This window comes from Acipenser ruthenus, chromosome 28, assembly GCF_902713425.1.
Source record: "Acipenser ruthenus chromosome 28, fAciRut3.2 maternal haplotype, whole genome shotgun sequence".
In the NCBI taxonomy this organism is placed as follows: domain Eukaryota; kingdom Metazoa; phylum Chordata; class Actinopteri; order Acipenseriformes; family Acipenseridae; genus Acipenser; species Acipenser ruthenus.
Window position 1 is genome coordinate 3,853,547 of NC_081216.1, and position 25,180 is coordinate 3,878,726.

General features: G+C 37.4%; 1 protein-coding gene across 4 annotated transcripts in view; it reads left to right on the forward strand.

The window, feature by feature from the left end:
* The window catches only part of LOC117435022 (KAT8 regulatory NSL complex subunit 1), a 70,783-nt gene that overhangs the window by 19,449 nt on the left and 26,154 nt on the right, over window positions 1-25,180 (forward strand). For all 4 annotated transcript variants that reach the window (XM_034057868.2, XM_034057869.3, XM_034057870.3 and 1 more), the window contains 2 exons: window positions 23,646-23,787; window positions 24,750-24,839. In XM_034057868.2, the coding sequence (XP_033913759.2) occupies window positions 23,646-23,787; window positions 24,750-24,839 (232 nt within the window). The remainder of the gene's footprint in view (window positions 1-23,645; window positions 23,788-24,749; window positions 24,840-25,180) is intronic.

The window sequence follows — 25,180 nt, forward strand, 5'->3', positions numbered from 1 at the left end:
AAATACTTTTTACTCCTAAAGTTTTAATATATTTAATATTACTAAATATATTGGCATGAAGTATTTTTCATGCTTTTGAATAGACAGTGTCTATAGCTTAAGGGAAGCAGGAAGGATTTTGAACTGATCTGCATTGATACAATTTTTTTATCATGATTCACAGAGTTCCGGGTTGAACAAAACCTTTAAAGTGTGTGTGTGTGTGTGTGTGTGTGTGTGTGGGAGGGGTGGGCGGGCGGGGCGGGTCATGTCATCTGTCTGCCTGTTACTGAATGGTAGCAGAAGTACTGTAAAGGATGTGGAGTGATTGCAGTATAAATATAATAAATAAAAAACCAAATGGCCATTTCTAAAAGTAAATGGTAACAGGTAATCACGAGTGCTTTATATTTCGGTGACCTTTAACCCCTGCTCCGTAACCCTGCTGCTATGTATACGGTTGCATGGTCTGTATAAGAAGTTAGATGAATGTAGAGCACAGGAAACAATACTGTCCACTGTGGTCTCTACGTACTCTGGGTTGTCTTGAGGTTTTATATATATATCTCCACATTTTGTTTCCCCAAAACAGCATCTGTGGCTGGCAGCTTGTCCGTTACATAATTAAAATATTTTATTGAGCACAAGTATAGTAGATTTAACAGCAGTACCTAGCTTGGGTTTAAGGGATCATTCAGATGTTAACCATTAATTTGCCTGGTAAAGGGGGATTGGGTTGGCTTGGGGGGTGTGGGGGGGGGGGGGGGGGTGTGTGTAGTTGCTTTAGTATACAGCTATATTTAGATTTTTCTGTATCCTGTTTTTTGTTCATTTCGTTGCATACTAAAATGCTGTGTTCAGTTTATGCATCAGGTATTGCATTATTTGATTCCTTGCCTAATTTTTTGGTGTCGGTACAGTTAAGATTTGTATTTTGTATACCAAGTCTGACCTGATTCCATTGGTTTGATGGGATCAAAATGACTAGGTGAAACTTTGAAGAATTAAACGGGGCTAATCAGGTTTGTACAAATTGCTAGTCCAGCAGCCCTTTTTTGTAGCTTGCTTTTATAAAATTAAGTAATTATCACTTTTTACACAAGTTAAACATAATCAAGGAATCTGTGTAAATGAGAAACGTTGCTTGTCAGTGATTTAAAAGGAACACTGTCAGTTTATCATTGAGACCACTTACTTCATTTGCGAAGTTAGGGAATCCTAAAATGCTGATTTATCCCCTGCAGGGAATGCATATCCCAGGAGATCAAGATATAGAGGAGGAGCCTATATTTATCACACATATCCAGAGAACCACTAATGCAGTTGTCATGATGCTTTTGGCATTCTTTATTGAGACGCTGTCTTAGGCTGCGTTCACACTGGGGCAGTTTCAAACGGACACGGTCTGGTTCGTTTTGTTTGAAACAGTGGCATCAGTGCGCTCGCTGATCCGCGAGCAAAGGGGCTGACTTCGTTTGGATGCCAGCTAAAGTTGTTCTTTTTTTGGTCTTTTCCATTTTTTTCAGTGCTGGTGTGTTTGTTAATGCAGTTTGCAAGTGCACTCGTTTCGTTTATATGGTCTGTGAACTGGATGTTTACAATGTCCTGCAAGGCGTATTCAAGATGGCAGCTATTGATATATTGCTGTGGTTTTTAATCTGGCATGTTTCAAATTCTTTCATATTGTTGTGGAAGAAAGCACTGGGGGAGCACTTCACTAATTTAATGAACACAGTTCTTGAATGCCAACAGTAGGAGAATAATGTAGTTCATGCAATTCTGCATGGTTCTCCTACTGGTGGCATTAAACAAAGTCATTTGAGAAAAGACAGAATAAATAACTTTTGTCCAGTTTGGCTTGACCAAATTTCTATCAGAGCTTCAGTTTCTTGCAATGTCTGTACACAGTGAAAAACTGGGGCTTGTTTTTTTTCTTCAATTCACTGAAGCTGTTAAAAATAACAGAATACAATATAACAACACCATCATAGCTTCCAAATTAAACATCGGGTGAATTTATTGTAGGTCATAGCATTATTTTCTTTCATTGTCATCTTGTCAAAACATGTTGTGAACAAAAAGCCAGATTTAAAATAAATAAATAAATAAATAAATAAAAATAGATCAGCTATTACCTTTTAAACACGTGATCCACATAATCAGAATGATTAAACAAATAATCCAGAAGGTAGTTTCTTTTTGAATGACACACAACCTAATACATTACTCTGCTATTAACTTGCTGAGCACACTGGTAAAGTTTTGTACTTTTAAAACAAACAAACAAACAAAAAAAAGAACAGGATGATTACAATTTCACTGTTTCTGACCGGGACAAAAAAATGAATGCTGGAAACTGACAATCCCGGTTTTCCTGGGGTGACGGGTAACCCTGATGTAGTTCTACTTGCTCTACTTGTTTCCTCAGAATATGAACTAAACTATGTGCAAAATGTTTACAGGCTACCTTGAATAGTTATTTTCCTATGTGCAAAAGGACCGAGTCCAGCAGTTGTTCACATTGAGATTTAGCAAGCGAACCAGTGTGAACTAGGGATGTATTGTTCAGTTATGTAATCGATTATGCTCTTGTTACTTTGGTAGTTTAAACCACTGGTGTGCAAACTTTTGATATGCCGCCCCCCGTACTTGGCATACATTTTGTTCAGTTTGTGCCTGTTCTTTACTGTACAGCCATTTTAAAGTTACTGTTTAAAGAAGAAAAAAACATTTTCAGAAGTCCGACTTCCATACATTGTAGGTATCGGTGGTAGGATAAATGTTTTAGTTAAACATTAGTAAATTTCACATTTTGACACTCGGGGTATGTAATACCAAGTTACTAATAATAATACATTTTCACTGTTCTCCCCAGGAATTTTTTACAGCCAGGTGGCAGACCATAGCAGCCATTAACACTTTCAACAGAACACAATTATTTTTTTTTTATGCTCATGTACCATATATTACCTTTAAATAATTAAGCAAGCAAATTTAATAAAAAAACATTTATTAATGCTTTTGTAACTCAGGTTAATATTACAACTTTTTTAAATTTAGAAATTAGCCTTTCAATTTCTGTTTCTTTAGTTCCCCTTTCACTCTTATTTTTACTTTTGAGTTCTCAAAATTATATATATATAGATAGATAATTTTAATTTAGTAGTCGCCAGTTATTTTTTGTATTTTCTCCCAATTTAGAATATCCAATTATCTTTAGGCTCAGCTCATCACTGCCACCCCCACACTGACTCGGGAGTGGCGCAGACGAACACACACTGTCCTCCGAAGCGTGTGCCGTCAGCCGACCGCTTCTTTTCACACTGCAGACCCACCATGCAGCCACCTCAGAGCTACAGTGTCGGAGGACAACCCAGCTCTGGGCAGCTTACAGGCAAGCCCACAGGTGCCCGGCCAGACTACAGGGGTCGCTGGTGCTGGGAGCTCCTGCACTCCATGCATTGCCTTTACCAGATGCGCCATCGGGAGCCCCTCAAATGTGTGTTTTCTTTTTTTTTTTTTTTTTTTTTTTTTTTTTTTGCATTTTCAACCAGTACATACATTTCAGTGCTCTGATAAATACCTCTCTCTCTTTAAGTTAGTAACACCCATTGAATGTTTCCGTAGGATGTTGCCAATTTGGAGTAACTGTGCCTCTGCGCACACCGATGCCTTGTGTACCTCCGATTTTGCAGGATCCTCAATACTCTCCACTCTCATTCTTGCACAAGCTATGCTGCTTTATTTACCCCCGCAGAGTTTTGATTTTGTTTGTGTTTTTGGCAGAGCTTGCACATCATTCCACCTAATTCAGTGCTGTTCATGTTCGTGCCCCTCCTTCGTAAAACGTCCAGCACCGTGCAGTGCCGCTAGTTAAACTGACAAACTTAGTGGCAGTGTGCTAAAAACACGTGCATGTAGTTACACGCAAGGGTTACTTTTAAATGTTGTATAATTTTCATTGATTAAGATACGTTTCATTGATTTTAAACTGAAGTGACATCAAGGTGAATTTTAATTTTTTTTTAAAATTATTTCTGTGCCAGTTTACATGTTTTTAAATTCAGGTTTTGTGTATGTTCTTAACTACTTGTATCATGTGACCACTTTGTTTTTGTCTGCACTGATGTTTAAAGCCAACGAAGGGGGAAAGGGGTGTGTGTAATGTGATTGGCCGCAGTGTTTATATCTATGTATATAGAGGTATATTCTAATTATTAATATTAGAAAAATATAAAATAATATAATACAATGTTTATTAATCGTGTCAGTCCTGCTCTGTTTTTTATTTATTTATTTATTTTTTAAAATGTCAATCATTTTTTTTTTACACTTGGTGATTCAACATTTACCTAACACATAAATCTGAAAAAAGAAATCTGGGTTTTCACAAAATAAATGTATTTTGCCAGTTAAATCTGAAGCTAAATGAGCCCATAGAAGTGTTTGAGTGTAAGGGCAGCTCTGCAGCATACAATGCCAAATCAGAGAGCCAATGTCTCCGCTTCCCCACCTCCTCTGCATACTACAATGCTACACAAATGTACACATTTCAATACTTTTAAGAATGTGTTTAACATTTATGTATTTAGCTAAATCAGAATTTTTTTTTGGTTAAATGTAGGAAAAAATACACTATTTACATTAAATCTGGGAAAAACACTTGTTAAAATATAAATACATTGAAGCTGCATTTGGGCTCAGTTCACTGCAGTGTCACTGACACTCGCCACTTCAAACATTAATTTCTCCACTTCTGCGAGTACTAGAGTGATCGTCGACGGCTAATTTAAAAAGTAATAACTTTGACTAATTAGCTGTCATTAATATATTTATTAAATGTTCTATCCTTTTTAAAATGTAATTTATAGAACTTTAGTCACAGTCGCGCCCCCCCAACTGACTATCTCACTTTGCGCCCCACTGGTTTAAACGATAACAAAACGCGACACTGGCATATACATCTATTCCGTACACAATCAGTATGTTGCTTGTGTGATTGTACTTGTCAAGAATCATTTCTCCAGTGCTGAAGTTACTAAAAACAGTGAACAACTGCAGTGCAACCAAAGCTCCAGAGCAAAAATCAATTTGAAGAACACAAATCCAGGCATATTCAAAACATTTTCCATTTTTTTTAGTTATCAAAAAAGTTCTGCTTCATTCAGAAATCCTTACATTTAAAAAAACAAAAATAACTACGTTCCCTCTAAGACTTTCATTTAGTTAGCCACTGTGGCTAAAGTAACTAAACATTTTTTAGCCACACTGGAAAAACTTAAGCCACTTAACAATGCTATAAACAAGTTATAAACATACTGTTTCAGCAAGGCGAGATGTGTGTTTTATTTGAAAACACGTAGATATTTAAATGCAAGACCCTACAATACACACACACGGTATACAGCCAGCACTGCTAAATCGAGACGCCTCGGGAAAAGTGAAAATATCCTGAATAAGCAGCTGTCCCAATTAACCAAGAGGCATTTAAAAGGACCTTTGTCACACTTGTATTCATAACTTACAACATGCACAATGAAGAGTAAAATTAGAACACATTACAGTATGAATACAGTACCTTTACATGTTAAATGCGTCATTTGAAATAGGAGTCAGTTGTGCGCTGTTTCCGTGACTGAACTTTGTCTTCCACCATCCTCAGAAGGGGCAGCACAGCGTGCATTCCATTATCCTGCACAAATTGTCTAACGATGGTCTACCATTTGCAACTTCTGGGCTAAGGTGAGAGATGGTGCACTGTCATCGTCCGAATCAGAATCTCCCCCTGCCGTTTGAACTTTGACATGCTTGCTGTCATTTGCAGCCCCCAAAAGCTCAGCATCGGTAAGTTTGCCAGCAGTTTCAAGGTCACAATTTCTTTGCCACAGCAGCCTGAGAAACCACAGGAGACTCCAGCTCCTTCAACAGTTCAAACTTATGAGCCAGAGGCAGCCATCAACTTCTTTTCGCATCTCGGCCATAATGACAGGCGAGGCAAAAACCACCGGTTCACGCAATTATGCATGTCACAGCGTGATCACGTACTCTCTGTACTGCTCTGAAAAGCGATCTCCGTTCATCATTTGAAAATACTGTATCCCAGTTAAACAAAGTGACATCCGAATTGAACGACATAAGTAGCGTTGGGAAGAACCGTCTCCCAGGGTTGTATCCCATGTAAGCAGCAGTCCCAATTAGGCGACGGCGACTCTATTTTAAAGTGCACTGTAACTCGGAGTCCCATTTAATAAATGCCAAACTGAGTCCCATGTAAAAAAACGTCATTACAGATTTCCTAAATTCTGAATAGGTTCGCAGAGATCTTCATGTACTGCATAATCCTTTACATTGTTTTGACTGTGACGCGGTTTTCTTTCCACTGCAGAACGGTAACGCGGAATTATACCAGTAGACACAGTGCTATTGGTGTATGTTAATGTTAATGCCTTCCTGACCAACCGCAGCTCTAGTTACACAAGCTTGTACTAATGGGATTAATAATATTAGTTGGATTGTACTGGGTTTAAACATTTTTTACCATGTTCTTTCACCTGGGACTACCAATAGTAATATTGCACAGATTCTGACATTAAAACTCAATAAATCATAGTGAGACGAATCCTTCTTTTTAAAATAAATGTGTTTATTCTTTTATTAAATTGTTCCTCTTCCAAGTCTCTTGCCATGGTTTTTTTTTTTTTTTGCAAGCAGCGCCGTCCGCTGACGTTTGTGACATGTATCTGTTACGTGATCAAGCTAAAGGGCTTTTATTGGGTGAAGTGAAACTGTATTGATTCATGTACTAGCTCACGTTGAAAGTGTACATGCCGGCAGTCTTACACAAGTACAAAGCCTTCGCCACCGTGGTGAAAATGAGGGAAAACGTTTCGTATGTTTCAAACATATTCTACCATATCACTTCTCTTACACCGTCTTGTACACTGGGTGTTCAGTACATATTTTACTGAAGCACTACAACCGCTAGAGGTACCGCCCCAGTGATTTGGATACTGTACCCTGCTCCATACACCGCAGCGGCTCCACATAGAGTTGCTGCTGCACGTATAACGGTTTGGTACCATGGTAGTGGATTTTAATACAACAACTTTTGTTTAAGTAATATGCATTATACAAATCAAATTATCTAATTTTGCATGCAAGTGGCATTTAATGGGTGATTTTTTTTTTTTTTTTTAATAGTATTAACACAGTCAAACGGTTTCCGTTAACAGAAAAAAAGAAGAAAAAAAACACAGTGCATGAATGCAACTTGACGAACCTTGACGAACTTGATGAAGGTTTAAAACTACCTTCGAATTCTTGGCTAGCGAGTGAACCTTCTAACACAGCCCTAAATTTGAGTACATTTTCCTTGAATATTGGCAAATGGAGGCTAAACTGTTTGAATTCTGAAGTGCCAGTACTGATATGATCTTTCCCATTGGACAACAACTACGGAGTCTTACAATCGCCGTCGCCCTGTTATAGAAACTAAACGCACTATGAAACACTGATTTTAGCTTGGGTCTGAATAAATTAGGAGTAATAGAGACAGGTTGCTAAGGACTAACAACAGTGCACCCTGTCAAATACACCAGAGCATGTGATTCTCAACTGCCCAGGGTGCAATGCAGCGCATTACAGGCTAGTGAACTAGGACTAGATTGTAGATGAACTGAGGAAGATGCTCAAAAAATGTTACGAGAACCAATAGGAGTTGTTGATTCTGCCCGCTAATGTGCATCTCCCTCACATATTAATACTATCTGCAAGCCATCTGCAAGTCCTTTTGAATTGCTAGTAAATGTTAAAACCCAGAGCAGTTCTGAGCTTTCTTTCCTTGGGTCACCAGTTTTGCAGCGGTTAAGCAGAGATTCTTCTTCAGTGCCATTCAAGAACGTCTCTGCAGTCAGGCACTGTACAGGTTGACTGGAATTGCAAAGTGGATAACTTGCTGACAAATTATTTAAAGGCATGATAAACGGTACCTTAGACAGACAGTGATTTGTATTTCTGTTCAGTGCAAGTAGGTTTGCTATGAAATAATGTGATTTTTATTATTTATTCCATAATCACTGTTACATAGGCAAACTTCCATCATTTAAGATTTGATGTATACCAACCTGGAATCCTATCTCTCTTAATTTACCCAGATTGACCTTGTGCATCAGGAATCATCTTTGTCTGCAAATACTGTATCCAAGCGTGGGAAATGTAATGGATTGTCCTCAGGGATTTTACCTTGCTTGCCCAAACTCACAAACACACTACAGCAGAATCAGGATTTTAAGTTCATAATTATGTATTGTTGCTCTAAATGATTTAAATATTTTTGCACTATATATACTGCAACCGATTTTAATGCACTAAGCAGGAGAGTCTGGTTTCATACCAAACTGTTCAGTAAGTCAGATTATTGTTTTGTTAGCATGAATGTGGGTGTGGATATACCATTGTAGGAAAGGTATCGGGCCCAGGATGAAGAGTAACATGTAGTTGGGGTTGCTTTTATCTCGGATAATGCAGGAATAATTTGTATTTTGACTGCCTATATGCAATCGTCAAATCCTCCCTCTCCACTGGCGAGATCTATAATTCACCAGATACATCAAGTCTGTTTGTAGTGCAGCGATAGGAATAACACTCCTATAAATTGCTCAGCAGTTTGAGCCATCAAAGTTTTCTCTTTTTCTTTTTGTAACTTGAGATTTTGTAATGTGTATAACTTACGCCATTCTCAATACTTGCTATCTCCTTTGTGCACTGTTATTTTTTTTACAAATTTCTTGCAATCAAGATTCAAGTTTTGTTTTTAAATGTATTCCTTATCGTTTTAACGTTTGCAATCGATGTGCATCTAGTTGTTTTTCTGAACGCCATCGCAAGCAAGATTGCCATTTGCTGTTCTGCAGCTGTTGCATCTTAAGTAGGTGCTTGCCTTTATTTCACGCTGCCATTTAATTGGATTGGTTTCTTTGCTAGGGTGTGGAATTTGGGCGAGGGGTCTGGCGGTGGGGGGACAAAAGCAACTTTATTTTAAATGTCTTGGAGAAGATGCAACTTTACCAAACGTTGTTTGTTGTCTCTTTGCTGCAGCAGAATTAATTATACACCAGGGATCGAGGTTCAGCGTTGACCGTTTTCATGGTCTGATGTAAAATAGATTTTCTTTTTATTCTTGGAGGAGGATGATAGCTCTGTGATGTTGTTTTTTTTTTTTCTTCATTCTCTGCAAGTTTTACAAAAACAAGGATTCATCGCTATAAAGGTTAAGCTTATATTTTATAATTGAAAAAATATTTATTATACCATTGCCAGAAAATTACAAAGTTTGCCCATTTTAAAGTGTTTTCCACATCGGGTTTTATTTTTGAGGCCATTGCATTACATTTGGATATAATATCACAAACATTCCATTTGAACTTGACCCGGCTGCACCAGACTGGAGGTTTAGGTGGGTCCAAGCCAGGGGATTGTGATCAAAGCTTGTGTGTTCATCACTCAAATCATAAGGTTTCTACCTCCCTTTTTTTACTTATTTAGTTATTACAGGGTTTTTGTCTTCTACACTTATAGAATGTAATGTTTGTATGTGTTACTGCAGTTGTAGGCCTTGGTTGTCTAGCTCAATGAGGCGCGACTAGAACATTTTTTTAAAAACATTTTTTATGTAAAGTATAGAACCTTTTAAAATACATAAATGGTAGCTAATTAGTCCAAGTTCTTACCTTTCAAATGAGTGGTTGACGATCATTCTAGGACTTGTAGAACTGGAGGAATGGTGTTTTAAGTGGCGAGTGTCAGTGAAACTGCTATGAACAGAGCCCAGATGTGGCTTCCATGTATGGGGCGACTTCTTGTTGTTGTTATTATTTTTATTTTATTTATTTATTTATTTATTTATTTATTTATTTATTTATTATTTTTTATTTTTTTTTCAGATTTATTTGTTGGGTTAAAGAAAAAGATTTATAGACTGATTTCAGGGCATGAAGGGCAAAGCAATGTTGCCTTCGTTGGGCGTGAAGATTTAGGGGCACCAAGGCAGTTCTAGGGGGCAAAAAGGCAAAACATAAATCCAACCCAAGGGCACCAAGGCGATTTCATACTCATCCATAAAGCAACAAAAAATTGAAATGCAGAGAGACTTTTATGTTGATGAAATTGTAATTCAAACAAACACAAATCAATGTTTTCTAAGTGATTCACACACTAATTGTTACAAAAATAAAATACAGGTCACTTTTCTGTTGTAAAAATGGTATAAAAAATCAAATTTAAAAATAACAAAACTTTCATCATGAAAAAAATACAAAGGGTAATTTCGCAAAAAATAAATATTCAAAATATTTTTTTATTAGACTCCACATACCACTAACACATAGATTAGACCAAAGGCTAAAGGTGATGCAACAGAACAAATTTGCGATGTCGGTGAAGGGAAAGTTAAAGATAGATTTTCGGGCAAACTGGCTGAAGATGTCTCTGGAGTTTGATAATGATAGTGGTCAAGTGTGTTTGGTCTGCAGTATCTTCGCAACTGTAGTTTGCTAACCGCTGTTACAAAACCTGTACAAACAAAGTTAGATTGTGCACTGTTGCATTTTTAAGCATTGCAATTTTAAGTCTGTTCTGTCACAATTCGGTTTTATTCTATCTAATTCTGTCCTTTCTGCAGTACTGTACTTGACAACTGTAAGTTCACTTATTATTACTGTTATTATTATTGTCGGGGACAAATTTTTGTGCACCCATTGCTTACTTTAAACATTAGGTAAATCCTAGGACACTTCGCTGCCGTTTTTTTTTTTTTTTTGACAGCTCTTCTTCCTTTCTTTTTAAATGTTTTTGAGTTGGCACTGCGTTCCCAAACAGAAAAAAATCGCAGTGACGCTGCCTGTGAACACGTGTGATTTGAAAATATCTGGAAGCGCGGTCACCCTCCCTCTGTTTGCCCGTCATTAACCAGCTTGGGCTCTGCGGTAATTGCCGCTGGTGTTTGTCGGTTATTTCGCGCCCTGTGATTTTTAAATGTGAATTTGTTAAGCATTTTCAACATTTATAAATTTATATCGAAGTGCAAATTTCAAAACTTTAATGTGTTTTAACATTCATGTATTTAACTAAATCCTAGGAAAAAATAGGTGATTTACATTAAATCTGGGGAAAAACCACCTGTTAAGTTTTTAATGTTTGGGGGAGCGGGGAGCGGGGGGCGGGGGGGGGGCACACGCAACGGAATGTATGCCAAGTAAGGGGGGCGGCATATAAAAAGTTTGCGCACCACTGGGCTAGCTGCTGGAAAGAATTTTCCAGGCCTTTTACTGTGTTTCTTATTGGCATGCCACATGTCTGTAGGTGGGAGCATGCCTTTATCTGCTTGCCAAGGTTATCTCACAGCACATCCCAGGCAATGGCACTATATACATTTTAGTGATAACTTGCTTTACCAGTAACAGCCTAAATCATCATACAGACTATTTTCTTGCAGCAGCATGTACTGTATGAAGTACATACAACATACAATACAGCATGTACTGTATGTTTATGCAATAAACTGGAAATATGCTGATGCTGTAAATAGGTGCTCTGATTTGTCTGGAGAATGCATGGCTTTGTTTTGGACAGTGGCTTTAAAACAGACCGATAGTGTTAATGTTTACGGCCTATACATCGACAATTGTGTATATATTCATATTGACATGGTTTGATTGCTATTTGGGATGCACAATGTTAAATATGGTTAATTGTTTAACTCATTTTTATTTGTGTACAAACATTGTTACCTTGGGATTCAGTATCCTTCAGGGGAATCATTTACTCTAATAGTTCCTTGTACGCTGTACAATGGGGTTGCAGAATTTGGCAAGCTTTATCTAGTCGGCATATTCTGTATTTCAGATGGCAAGTTGTTGTGTTTTTTTTTTTTTTCCCCGTCTTAAAATGACCGACCGTCAGCTTGGTTTGTTTGACATCGGTTGGTAGTGCGTGGCAGAAATGTTAAGACCTGTGGGCTGATGTGAGCCGTGATCATTTCAAAGGCTAGATAATTCTTGGTTTCTTTGTTCCCCAGAGGAAGCTGTCTTTGCTACTGCAGTTTCAGTAGCTGTGCTCGCTCTCTCGAGCTCTTCTCTTTACAGCTGGCTCTCTGCACCACATTGAAAAGGTCACATGACAGGGGCTGTGTGTTTTCATCACATTAAATTCTTTGTTCTCTAGACCCATCCCAGACATCTGTGTTTCCCCCTCCTTTTATCTCTTTGGATTACCCAGTAGACTGAGAGCAAGAGGCTTACCCTAAAAGGGAATTTATATTGGAATAAAATATGACGAAATTATTGTAGCTTGTTTTTGCATGTTCTATTTATTTAAAAAACTATTTTTTTAATGTTTAACCAGCAGGGCTTTCCCCTATGTTGTGCAAGTGTGTGTGTTATCAGGAAGTATCTGCTGTGTTTTGTTTCTTTTTAACCTTTCCTTTCCTCCAAGGACATTTCTGTGTAAAACCTTTTGATTCTGATATCTGTGTGTGACTTTATACTTGTGGTATTGTTCAATACTGAACTGATCCCTTTTATACACTGCTGGGTAAGGTGTAGTCGCTCCTACATACGTCATTTATCTGGGGATAGAAGATGATGTCTGTCTGCATGTATCGATTTCCAGTTTATCACATTTATACAGTGACTGTAGGCCATGGAGATTTTATTTTTTATTTTTTTTTGAGCCCCATGGCTCTAATTTTGTATTTAAAGCTTTGGTGGAGGATGTATATTACAAAAATTATTATAATTATATTACATTATGAATTGCATTTCGGTTGTCTCCTTGAATTGTTTCCTAGTTATTCCACTTCTGTGCTATTGCAAGATGTGCCCCCCCACCCCATGTATACACCTAGTCCTCTTGAAGTTCACCTTTTAAAGGAAGCACCAGTCTACATTAAGTTTGTACTTATTGGAAAATGCTTCCTTCAGTGATTGGATGCATTGTAGATTTAAACAGACTTGCACTTACAACATGCATCAGTGATGGCATCTTGCATTTTGTTAAAGAAGTTGAGCAGGAAGCAAAAGCCAATTGCATCCTACCTCTAGCACAAAAAAAAAAAAATAGTTCAACAAAAGTCTTATCTTGGCCAATAAATACCCAGACTCTACCTTAGGTGAACAAAAAGACTAAAAACAAGAGGCCTGTCACATTTTTTGGTGGTTTTAGAAAGGACTTCAATGTACCACCTTCTGACTAAAATGTACTGTGCCGCTATAGTATTAATGATGTAGTAATGACATTTAAGGCTGTATCTGGAAATGGCCCTGCTTACATTAATGATATGCTTTTACCTTGTGTCCCTGGACGCCAGTTGAGATCTGCTGATGCTGGGCTTCCTGTGACTACAGTGATAAAAAGCAGCTCTTGTGGTGGAAGAGCCTTTAGTCATTATGCACCTGTATTATGGAACAATCTTCCAATTGGAATCCGTAAAGCTGACGCAATAAATGCATTTAAATCAAAGCTTAAAACACTTCTTTATGCAGAGGCCTTTTTGTAGATTGGGATGGCCTACTTTAGAGTTTTGTTTATGTATTTTATTATTTTTTTCCTCCCATTTGTTTTTGGATGTTTTTTGATATTTCATTGTATATTATATTATTGTATAGTATATTTGTAATGTGAAGCACTTTGGGATGCCTTGGCATGAAAGGCGCTATACAAAATACAATAAATGTGTAACTCTTCACTTTTTCTTCTGTCGATCACCCCAAAATGAGGGGTTGCAGCAAATAAACCTTTTTTTAAACCAAAATGAACTATTCCCATTGCCACTAATAGAGACTAGAGTGCTGATTTTATATAAAGCTTTGGCAGGTACCAAAGGACTCTAGTTGGGAACCACTGCTGTAGATGAAGTACTGATCCTAACCCTACAGGAGATTTCAAAGGCAATTACGATGCATTGGTTTATTACTAGGGCTTCTGTTAGGTTTTTATTTATTTAATTTTTCGGTGCTTATATTTAGCTATTTGAATTATGTAATTTTTTTTTTTTTTTTTACACTGCGTTTGCTTTTTATTTACTGTATACGTTAGAAGCTGTGTGGTACACTGGTTAAAGAAAAGGGCTTGTAACCAGGAGCTCCCTGGTTCAAATCCCGGCTCACTCACTGACTCACCTGTGTGACCTTGAGCAAGTCACTTAACCTCCTTGTGCTCCGTCTTTTGGGTGAGACGTTGTAAGTGACTCTGCAGCTGATGCATAGTTCACACACCCTAGTCTCTAAGTCGCCTTGGATAAAGGCGTCTGCTAAATAAATAAATATACTATCAAATTGTTTTCGGTGAAGGTCTCAAATGTTATGAATATTTAGTCTACATACATTTGGTTAGCCAGCTGTTTACTATACGTCCTCACTGCTGAAAGTGAAGTGCCTTCCCACTTGACAGGCGTGCACAACAATGACTTGATTTTTATTACAATTTTAAAAAATGTTTCAACACTTGCTTTCTACCTGCTGATCAGCTGTTGAAATTGTGTCCAAAAAATGGGAATCAAAAAGTGAAATAAGTAAATTTACGGCAGACATGCACAGAGAAATAGAAACACAGTCTCTTTCAGATGGCGTCTGTTTTACACTATGGGGTAGGTGTGAAAGCCTCCGTACACAATTCTTAAAAAACAAAAAAAACAATGTTACGCGGACAGCGACACGCTTGGTGTGATAGATACAGGAAGGAGAGACATTGCCCAGCTGCACTAGGAAAGGTAGTTTTGTTTTTGTTTGTTTGTTTATTTATTTATTTATTTATTTATTTATTTTTAATGGGGAAGGGGTTAAGTGAATTGAGTTAACATTTCCGGTGTTTATGGGCTGTACACTGTTTTTTTGGTATCAGGTGTTTTTATCAGTTTTTATCGGTTAAAAACGAAAATCAGAAGCCCTATTTATACCCCATCCTATGAGATAGCTACTTGTAATTCAAACTTTTAAACAAAGTGTTAACCTACAGATTGGGATCCCTGTCCCCTGTCAAGTGGCAAATTAAGAGAATGAACAAAAAAAGTGAAAAAAAAGTTCTACAATTGCATAATAGTACATGTTACTCAAAACCCCAAAACATCCCAGTCTGAATTGTTTCCTTCTAGATTCACTAAAATACTTTCCATAAGCTCTGCTGGTTAAGACAGCTGCAACAAGGGTTCTTCCCCTTTGCACAGTGACAAATTAGGAGTGTAATGGATTGAGTGAGCCCAGGCAGAGGATTTCAGACAGGAGTGAGAGTGGATGGTGACTCACCAATGTCTAGAAGCTGCTAAAGCCCAAGTTAAATAAACATGCTTGGAATTTCATTTCATAAAAGGCCCCAGGTGTAAAAAATTCTAATACATAGCTGAGAGGGAGGGGGGACGAAACAAAGTATAGTGAGAATTTCAGGAAGTAGGCTATTTGAAATAAGGTTAGTAAAACATGTTCACAACTGTCTTGAGTTTGAGGTGTGTGTTTTTCCGGACTGCAGTTTATTATGTATGTATCTTTTTTTAAAGGGTGTAAAAACGTGTTGGTCTGGTTTTCATAGTTGGATTGTTGTTCGTCTAGGGGATGGTGATGGACTTTCACAAGTAAAATCCAATTGGATGCATTTACTTTCTTTTTAGCACGTCCAGCTAAGATTTAAATCTGGTCATGGATGTCATGGCACAAAAAATAAAATCAAGAACACTTCCCTGCTTGTGTTTTCTTTTTCTTTATTGAAACATTAATAAGTTGTAGATCTTTCTTCAGTTCATTCCTGGACCAGGTTCCATTTCAGCTTTAGCACCCGTGACGTTGCCTGAGATCTCAGATTGCAGCTGCTATTTTACCAAACATAATGAACTATTTATTAAGCTAGTATGGGAGCTTACCCAAGATATATTGTTAGGATTTTTGTAAGGATAAAAAGTGTGCACATCACTGTGCATGCAAAAACATGTAGGTCTAATCGTATTAAATGAATGTTTATTGGGTTTGCACCGAAAATCGTTCGCTTATCCGACTGGCACTGATTTTATAAGGAGAGAAAAAACACAATTGGCAACACCGATATACACCGATATTCATGCTTCAATATCTTCCAGCACAGAATGTAATGTCTGATCAGAGGTGCTTATTATTGATGCTTATTATTAAGAACACTGAGACAGTCATTTTCATTGCAGTGCTGGGTAACGTGTGATCAACCTGCAGTAAATCTGTCTCAAAAGAGCGGTGTTTGGAATTTTTTTTTTTTTCTTTTTAAACATCCGAAGACAACAATAGGATTGTTAAAATGTGTGCAGCAGAACAGACTTGACACTACACTAAATCCAACGATGAACTGTGAGTAGAATATTATTGTGATGCTTTTTTAAAAAAGTTCTCTTTTGAATATTTAAGACTCTCCGTGTCTGAACAGCAAAACAAGTCCTCTTAGTTAGCGCAGACTGCCCTGTTGTTATTGTTGTTGTTGTTACACAATGTACTTCAAAATGGCCTTTTGTAATTTTTGTTGATCTTGCTTAATCTGCATTGGTTGCTGTTGTATTCGGTGGCATTTTGAAATAGAAATTGATTACTTGTGAAGTCAAAATTTGTTTGACTGAACTTTGTAACTGGAAATTGAATATAGCTATATAATGCTTCTAGATGTATAAAGGGACTAATATCCTTGTTCATTTCCTCTATATGTCCGGATGAGAAACATCCTGGCTTTATCTTGCCGGATACAATGCAGGCCTAGCACTTGAAGCTTTGTTTGCAGGATCACATGTATTGGCACCAAAGCCTAAAGCTTTAGTGCATGGCTGAGATTATTGCAGATTTCCCATCCATCTCTCCTTGTAATACAGATATGTATCTCTCCCTTCAGCTGTGTTGCAGCATGAGGCATTATTGTTGTGAGAGAATAACTAGCAATATGTTCCTAAGTTGATGTTTTTAGAATGTTACACAAGAAAACATTAAAACCATGATTTGTTTTTGCTGCTGGTTTCATTTCGGTCCTGGGATTGCCTTCCTTTTTGCACAAACATGCACATTTAACCCCCATAAAATTAATTGATTTTGATTGCTGCTTCAAACGCTGTTCTCTTGAACATCATTAAATACTTTACTTTTGTGTTTCGCCCTGCTATGTAACTGTAATACTATAGTATCCACGTATAGGAACACCTCCTATGAGAACACCCTTGTGGTGAAACAGATTTTTCACATTGTGAATGCTCTGCCTACAGGAACTTTACTTAACACCTTTTTGGCACCGCTAGCGATTCGTTCGCAACTGATCCAGTACTGTTTTGCAACCTGATAACTCATCATCAAACTTAAATTCAAATGGTTTATTCAATCTTTTCAAATGTGACTTGTTATTGCGAGAGTTTCTGGAGACACAGCGATTTGGTTTATTCAACTTTACAGAACCGGCGTTCTTATCATTTGTCTTGCTTTTGTGTTCTGATTTCCACGAGTGCACTTCTTGACAATTATATTATTATTATTATTATTATTATTATTATTATTATTATTATTATTATTATTATTATTATTATTATTATAGTTCATTATCGTACACTTGCCTATTGCTATTCTCTTATTCTGTTAATTTCTTATGTTGATGCACCTGCGTCATGACAAGTAATAAATATGTATTTATTGATTCATATTGTCTGGTGGTCAACTCCTTGTTTTGATGAACACTTCCGCTAAGAGAACACTTTGCATGCATCCCAAGGGGTGTTCTGTTAGCCGGAGAGTACTGTATTTAATGTATGTTTAGTCAATTTAAATGCATTCTTCCATATTTAGTTGCTGACTTTCTGTGTCTTGATATATTGCAGCATTCGGTGTAAAGGCAGTTTTATATTGGACCAGGGCACTTTGCTGAGTTCTGGTTCATTTAGATTGCTTGGCTTTAGCAGTCCCGGGTTCCGTGACGCAGTGATGTTGATCTTGGTAGTGGACTGCAGGGTACAATATCATGTCACACTATTTGTAGTCTTTTTAGAAGTTAATCTTTACCAGAAGGTAAAGAAGAAAACTAGATGACATGCTTGCTTATGCTTCCAATGAAAGAGTGCTTAGTGGAACCAGCACTACCCGGCAGATTCTTTACAGTACATTGTAATCTGATACTGAATATAAAGGGGCTGCCCTCTGTCCTATTCTTTCAGAGCTACGTTTAAGTATTCTGAAGGGGTGTGTGTATATATTGGTACTGGATGAACAGATTTATTTTGTGCTTTTGGTTTAGTTGCCAGCATTTAGTTACTTTCAGCATGAAGGGTTTTTTTTACAGTAAGGCTTGCATATTGCTTTCTAGCCTGCTTAAGTGTACTTTAAGGAACTGACTTTTTTTGTTAGCAAAAGGTATTTACTTCAAGTTACAGGAAGGGGGAGGGGTGTACAATATGACCGAAGTGTCTCATTCACACTTCTGCATATCAGGCTGAAGTATTTGGTTATAGCCGAGGCATGTTGTGGATTGGTGTTAAAGGATACTCATTTCTGTATGAAACTAGCCATATTCCTGTGATGAAACTTACCCAGGTGTAAGTTCCATGTGTATATCTAATGTAATACTTTATGATTGCATCTCGGTTCAACTTTTCATCTGATCCTCCACAACACCACAAAAGCATTCCCACCGAGTACAGAATTCAAATCAAAGTATAACATAATGGAGTGCATTGCCATGTCGAACCATTAAAACCTGTCAAGTCACCTTGGCTGTCGTTATCTGTCAAGTCATCAAGAGTAATGTATTCCATCTTCTGATTTATAGAGCGTAAAAGTAAAGGTGTGGCAACATACAGGTGTGTACCTCCTCAGGATCCATTGTTACAGTACACAGCTCAGATAAGGACATGTGTCCCTGGGTTATCTGCAGGATAAGGAAGCATTTCATTACAATCCAGGGGGACAGCCAGGGGGAAATGTTTCCCTTTTTAATAAGACCAAAGGTGCTGTATACTTGTGAAACCTCGTATTCAGCCTTGGTCCTCTTCTAGTAATGCTGACTCAAGCCCATGTTAGTTACACATACCCTAAATGTGGGTAGTGAACCTTTTTTAATCCAGTGTACTTGCAGTTAGAAAAGATTACAGGATAAAGGCTTTTTATTTTTTTGTTTTGTTTTGTAAAAAAATACATTGTTCAAGTTATCTCAAATCATGCTGTGATTTAAATTCTTGGAATTTTCAGTGTTTTAGCATTTCTGATATTTCACAATCACTGATCTATTTTTGGATTGTATTTTAAGCAAGAACACGTGAGGTGTGGGTTGCATCGATACAGCCCATGCCTCGGGTGTTTTCAATGCAATGCTGCTTTGATGTTGTAGGGTCTATTAAATATATCTATCCATAGACCAAATAAAATGATGCCTTATTAATTGGAAATGGCCATGAACAGCTTTAGTGCGCCCAATAGATGCCAATTAATCCAATTGTTGAACAATTAAACAATATAAAGATGCATCATATTACAGTTCACAATATTAAACATGTTTGGAAAACTCCAGATAAACTATAAAACCATTGCTATTTGGATAGACTTGGATAAACAATTTTATACGTATATGTAATTGTTTGTATCATTACTCCAAGTCAGTAATATATGAAAGTACATACAAATATATGAGGGCAGCAGTGTGGAGTAGTGGTTGGGGCTCTGGACTCTTGACCAGAGGGTTGTGGGTTCAATCCCAGATGGGGGACACTGCTGCTGTACCCTTGAGCAAGGTACTTTACCTAGATTGTTCCAGTAAAAACCCAAATGTATAAATGGGTAATTGTATGTAAAAAATAATGTAATTGTATGTAAAAATAATATATCTTGTAACATTTTTAAGTCGCCCTGGATAAGGAGGCTGTGGTCCAGTGGTTAAAGAAAAGGCATTGTAACCAGGAGGTCCCCAGTTCAAATCCCACCTCAGCCACTGACTCATTGTGTGACCCTGAGCAAGTCACTTAACCTCCTTGTGCTCCGTCTTTCGGGTGAGACTTAATTGTAAGTGACTCTGCAGCTGATGTGTAGTTCACACACCCTAGTCTCTGTAAAGATAAAGGCGTCTGCTAAATAAACAAATAAGGGGGTCTGCTAAGAAATAAATAAATAATAATATTTATTATTTATACATTCATATTTCATTTAATATACAAATGTCAGAACATCAGTAAACACATTTCCACTCTCTTTCCACTTAACCAGAAGAAAAGATGAGAGATTCAAGTTGGCGTGTAAGGATTAATCATCTAATCTTTTTTAAAATATACTGAGATCTAGCGTTTCATTAAGGCCATATGGTTCTGTAGTCTTTTAAAGCATATATCCAAAATGAGACTCTCCTCATCAGCTGGTTCATTTTATATTGCCACCTCATCTCAGACCAAGACCTTTTCAGAGCCTATCCTACATAAGCCAAGCTGCAAGGGCATTTAAACATATATACCATAAGAATTGCATTACACTTGACAAAACCCTGTATTTACAACCAGTGTGGATGATTGAAGTGTGCATATTGGAACAGTAGACGCGTCCTCCACAGCGAAAAATTACCATGTGCTGTTTAGTGGTGATTTTATTCCTGCCATGTCTAAAACAAAATCCAGTTGAAAAGGCCGAAGCTGAGGATCACACTCCAATATCTTCCAATGTTTCGTAACAAGTCATTCTTTCTTGTGTAGACGAATAATTAATCTTTATAGTTTCTACACGCTCGCTACGTTCTATCATTTCAAACCTATTAAAAGCACTGTCAATTGAGAAAGCGAGGATGTGACTTCTTTCGACAGAAGCGTCACTTTTGAGGTGTTTGATGAGGCTGTAGCAAATGGGATACACACTTGAAATTGAAACACTGTTCTGAAGAGAAAACAACCGTAGCATATTTGAAAGCAGAGAGCGCCAGTAGAATAGCTTCTATCAGTTGTCATTGATCACTGTGTAGCTCAAAGGTTCGCGCATCTCGGTTTTGTAAATGTGCAATCTGACAGCACAGACTCCCCATCTTTCTTCACCGTCTTTCAAACATACTGTGAATTGAATTCCAGCGAGTTTTACACCACTGGATCAAGCGGTGTTGCTTTACCTGAAGCTGCATTATTATTTTATTTCTATTTCCAGTGCTTTAACATCAACATGGCTGTGGTTTAAGTGTGCACCAGCAGACTTGCTGCAGCAATAACACGATCAACACCACTCTCCAAACAGCCGTCATTTATGGCTAGCGGTAGTGTACATGGAAAACAATTAACAGACTCGCATGACACATACCTTGACGTGTTGCCAAGAATAATGTTGCTTGCATGATCATGAACTCCTGTTACAACACTGCAAACAAGGCCCTGTTTCTCAACTGCAGTATTTAACCTTTCAGAAAGAGATTTTCCACTGTATGTTGTTCAAGCATGCTTTCTGTCTGAAAAACAGCAGACTGAAGCTCCTAGTTTTTAATTTTAATGACATGTAATTGTGATTTCAGTGTTCAGTGCTGTCCAACAGTCTGTGCTAAGTGTCAGTTATCAGTGTTTCGTCATCTTTGTTTCCTGTTGAAACACCTGGGTGTTTAAGTTGAAGTGATTTAGCATTGTTCCAGGGCTGTTTGGATAAGTTCTGCTTTACATAATTTATATTTAACGCACTTTTTAAAAAACTTTCACAAAATGATTCCACACGTAGGCCCTTTTCGAATCATCCATGATGTTAGTAGCTAGATTCTCCCACGCTGATGCAAGCAACCATATATAAATGGTTTTGTACTTTTGTGTTTAAAAATGTAATGTTAATCCTCAACCATTGCTCTCAATACTGCATTAAAGTCCTACATTTTCAAATACAACTGGAAAAAAATAAAAAGCCTGGTCTGTCTTCACTTTATATTCAAATTAATTGCACTTTATCAAAACATAAATAAAGGTAAATTTATCTGAAATGATTTGGGGAAAATACATTAATTAAAAAATAATAAATAAATAAATCTATATTTGAATTCCGCATTTTAATTTCCCACACAACAGAAAGGCTCAGCGGAACATTCAAATTCAGTGCTGCTTGTGCTCTGATCACAATCAAGAAGGCCCCTCCCTAACATTTGCATTGACCAAATTGGTAGACTGAGTTCTTTCTGGCACTTTGACAGCTCAGTAGAGGTTTGTACAAACATTGTGAAATAGCTTTCACAGTGTTGCAGAGCTATTACTCCCAGCCAAAGAAAACTTGCAAGGCAAGACTTAATCTTTGGCGTCAAGGAGGGAGGGGCATTGAATAAATTTGGCAAAAGATATAGCCTAACAAGTAAGACTGATTTTGCCACAGTGGTACGGAAATTATGAATTTGAACAAAATCTGTAAAATCTGGGAAATGGATGTAAAAATACATTTGATTAGATACTTCCTTTATTTCTATCAAATGCAGTATGTCATGCAATGAAAATACAAATCGGAGTGTCTGTACATTTGTTTGCTTGGTTGTATATGCACGCAATATTTACATGTAGCTATGTAGGTCAGCAAATAAGATTTATAGCTGAGCGAGAAAGCATGTAAATGAGTGGAGTGGAAGTTTTATGGGGTGAAAAAAAGGAGACAAGTGCGAGCAAAGGGGCAAATATCGCTGCTAAGCAGAGAACTAAAAAATATCCAAAGGGGAAATTTCATAAGTGGTGGCATGCTATTTTGTACAGCATGTAATGTTCCTGTGAATTACACATGTAAATCAAGCTGTATACAAACCTTTTGAAAGCGCTTTACATAAACGGAAGCTACAAGCCATTGAATCTGCAGTAGGAAAGACAGCTGTACAAAAAACTGTGACTGAGTTGTGCTGGTATGTATCCTATTGTGTTTTCAGTAGCAGTTCTCTGATGAAGACAATTTAGGATAATTTAATTATTTTTTATTTGAAAGGCATTGTGTTTAAAATGAGAGCTCATTTGTCTTGAGATGCTCTAAAGCATTGTTTGTGCAGTGTGCTTTGTGAAAGGCTTTGAGATTTACCTTTTGCATCAGATCTGTAATGTAACTTGATGAGCTGCACAGAATACTTCATGGAGGATGTGCCGTTTTCCCCCTCCTGGTTTCAGAATTTGAGGCTTGTATTACAATTTGCATTCATGTTTGTACAGGGCTGAACTGTGGATTGAAAAAATTGATTTACAAATGCAGCTTGGTTCGACTTATGCCCGCTCATGAAACAAGATGTGAAAAGCATTTCCCTGTTAAACAGTCCAAATAAATACAAGCAGCCTATTTTACTGTAATCATATTATACATTATCAAACACTGATGTGGATGTTGGTGGTATTTGTTTTTTTGTTCATTAAACAATAATATCTGTTTTATTGCCTTACGGTGAAGCCCTGCACTATAAAAGGTTATTTCCTTTTATGTAATGCCCAGCTCCAGCTACCACAAATGGTTGGAGAGCAAACTCCATAGGTAGAAGGAATCTTTTAAATGTTGCTTTAAATCCGCAAGCCTTTCTTTCCTAAACTATAATTGAATTTCTCACCCCCTATATAATACCCTTTTGAAGAAGCTGAAGTCTAGTCTTTTAGTCTGATCTCATCCAGGGATAGTTGTTCTCTGTTTCCGTTGAACATTGGTAGCAGGAAATTACAACATTGAGTTTTTTTTTTATTGTGCTTGCAGATGGAGGAGGGCAGAAGGGAGGTATGCCATGGAGAGAGCTTCTATTGTGAGCCACTGGAACTGGCTGCAGGCTCACATCTCCGACTTGGAGTATCGAATCCGGCAGCAGACGGACATCTACAGACAGATCCGTACAAACAAGGTCAGTGCTGGAGAACCACATTCTGTATTGGTATGGGGTTATCCCTCAAGAAAATGTTCCCTGGGGACCTTGCTTTTCAGTATGTCCAGTCTGCTCCAGCATTGCCATAGACACTTATTTTGGGATAGTGGTGATGGTACTGTTGTTTTTTCAACTAATAAACTTTTTTAAAACATTGATAATTCATAAGGATTTCTAGACTGCTTCTTGTTATACAGATAAAATCTTCACTATCATGTTATCTCAAATCACCCCACAATACCCTTAACTTATGAGCATGAGTTTCACTCTTTCCAGTACCCAACAATGTCCCATCTTCTCTGTAATAAGGAGGGACACACTATTCATTTAAATTAATTTGTAAAATATACAGTGTACTGATTTGTAATGGGCATACCATGCCTCACTAGTAAATCTCATGTTGGTGAGCAACCTTACTTTCAAATTCAGAAAGATGCAAGCAGTGTTCTGCAATCCCCTTGATTCCCCCCACCCCCTAGATTTAAACTTTTTATAGTAGAAAAACAAATGAATGTGTGTAAGGTACCTTCAAATTATCATCTTGTAAATGGGAACCATGCTATATTAATAAGCCACACTGTTTTTGGTGTGCTCTCTCTCTTCAGTTTGTTGCATTAGCTCTATTTTCGGAGCATAGCGATCAGACGAGATAAAGCTGTATTGCTGTCAATATTAAAATACACATTTCTAACAAGTCATTCCAGCTCAAGGGAACCAAGAAGGGTTGCTCGACCCCTCCTTGATGACGTGTGGGAAGCTCTTAAACTTTAAAATACGTACAAATCGAAAATGGAATTTTGTCCTTTTTTGAGCTGTAATGAACATGATTTATTTATTTATTTATTTATTTATTTATTTATTTATTTATTAATTTATTTTTGCTTGCTGCCTCCTATTTTCGCAGTTCCTGTTCCTAACACTGCTATATTATCTGTCAATAGGGTTTGGTAGTCCTAGGAGAAGCTCCCCTTGCTGTGGAAGACGGTCTGGTGCTGAGGTCAGAGTCCGCGGGCTGCAGCCAGATTGCACAGGTAGGTGGTGAACAGCAGCTTTTTTACTGCCTGTTTTAACTTATAACCCTCAAAGGTGCTAGAGTCTGAGATGGTCTGGGTAGAGGTACAGTCTGAGATTAATCAGTTACCCAGTTTCTTAATCAACTGTTACATACAGATTTATCAACAATAGTCGATGCAGCGACTTTTTTTTTGTTTTGTTCACGAACAAACATTCCGATTTTTATCTGAAGATCCAGATTTGATTAATATGTAGGATTTGAGTTAAATTAACAACTGAAAAGAAAATGTGTGCATCCACACCATATGCTCCTTTTAAGACTTTAATAATAATAATTACAAAAATCTTTTTTTTTTTT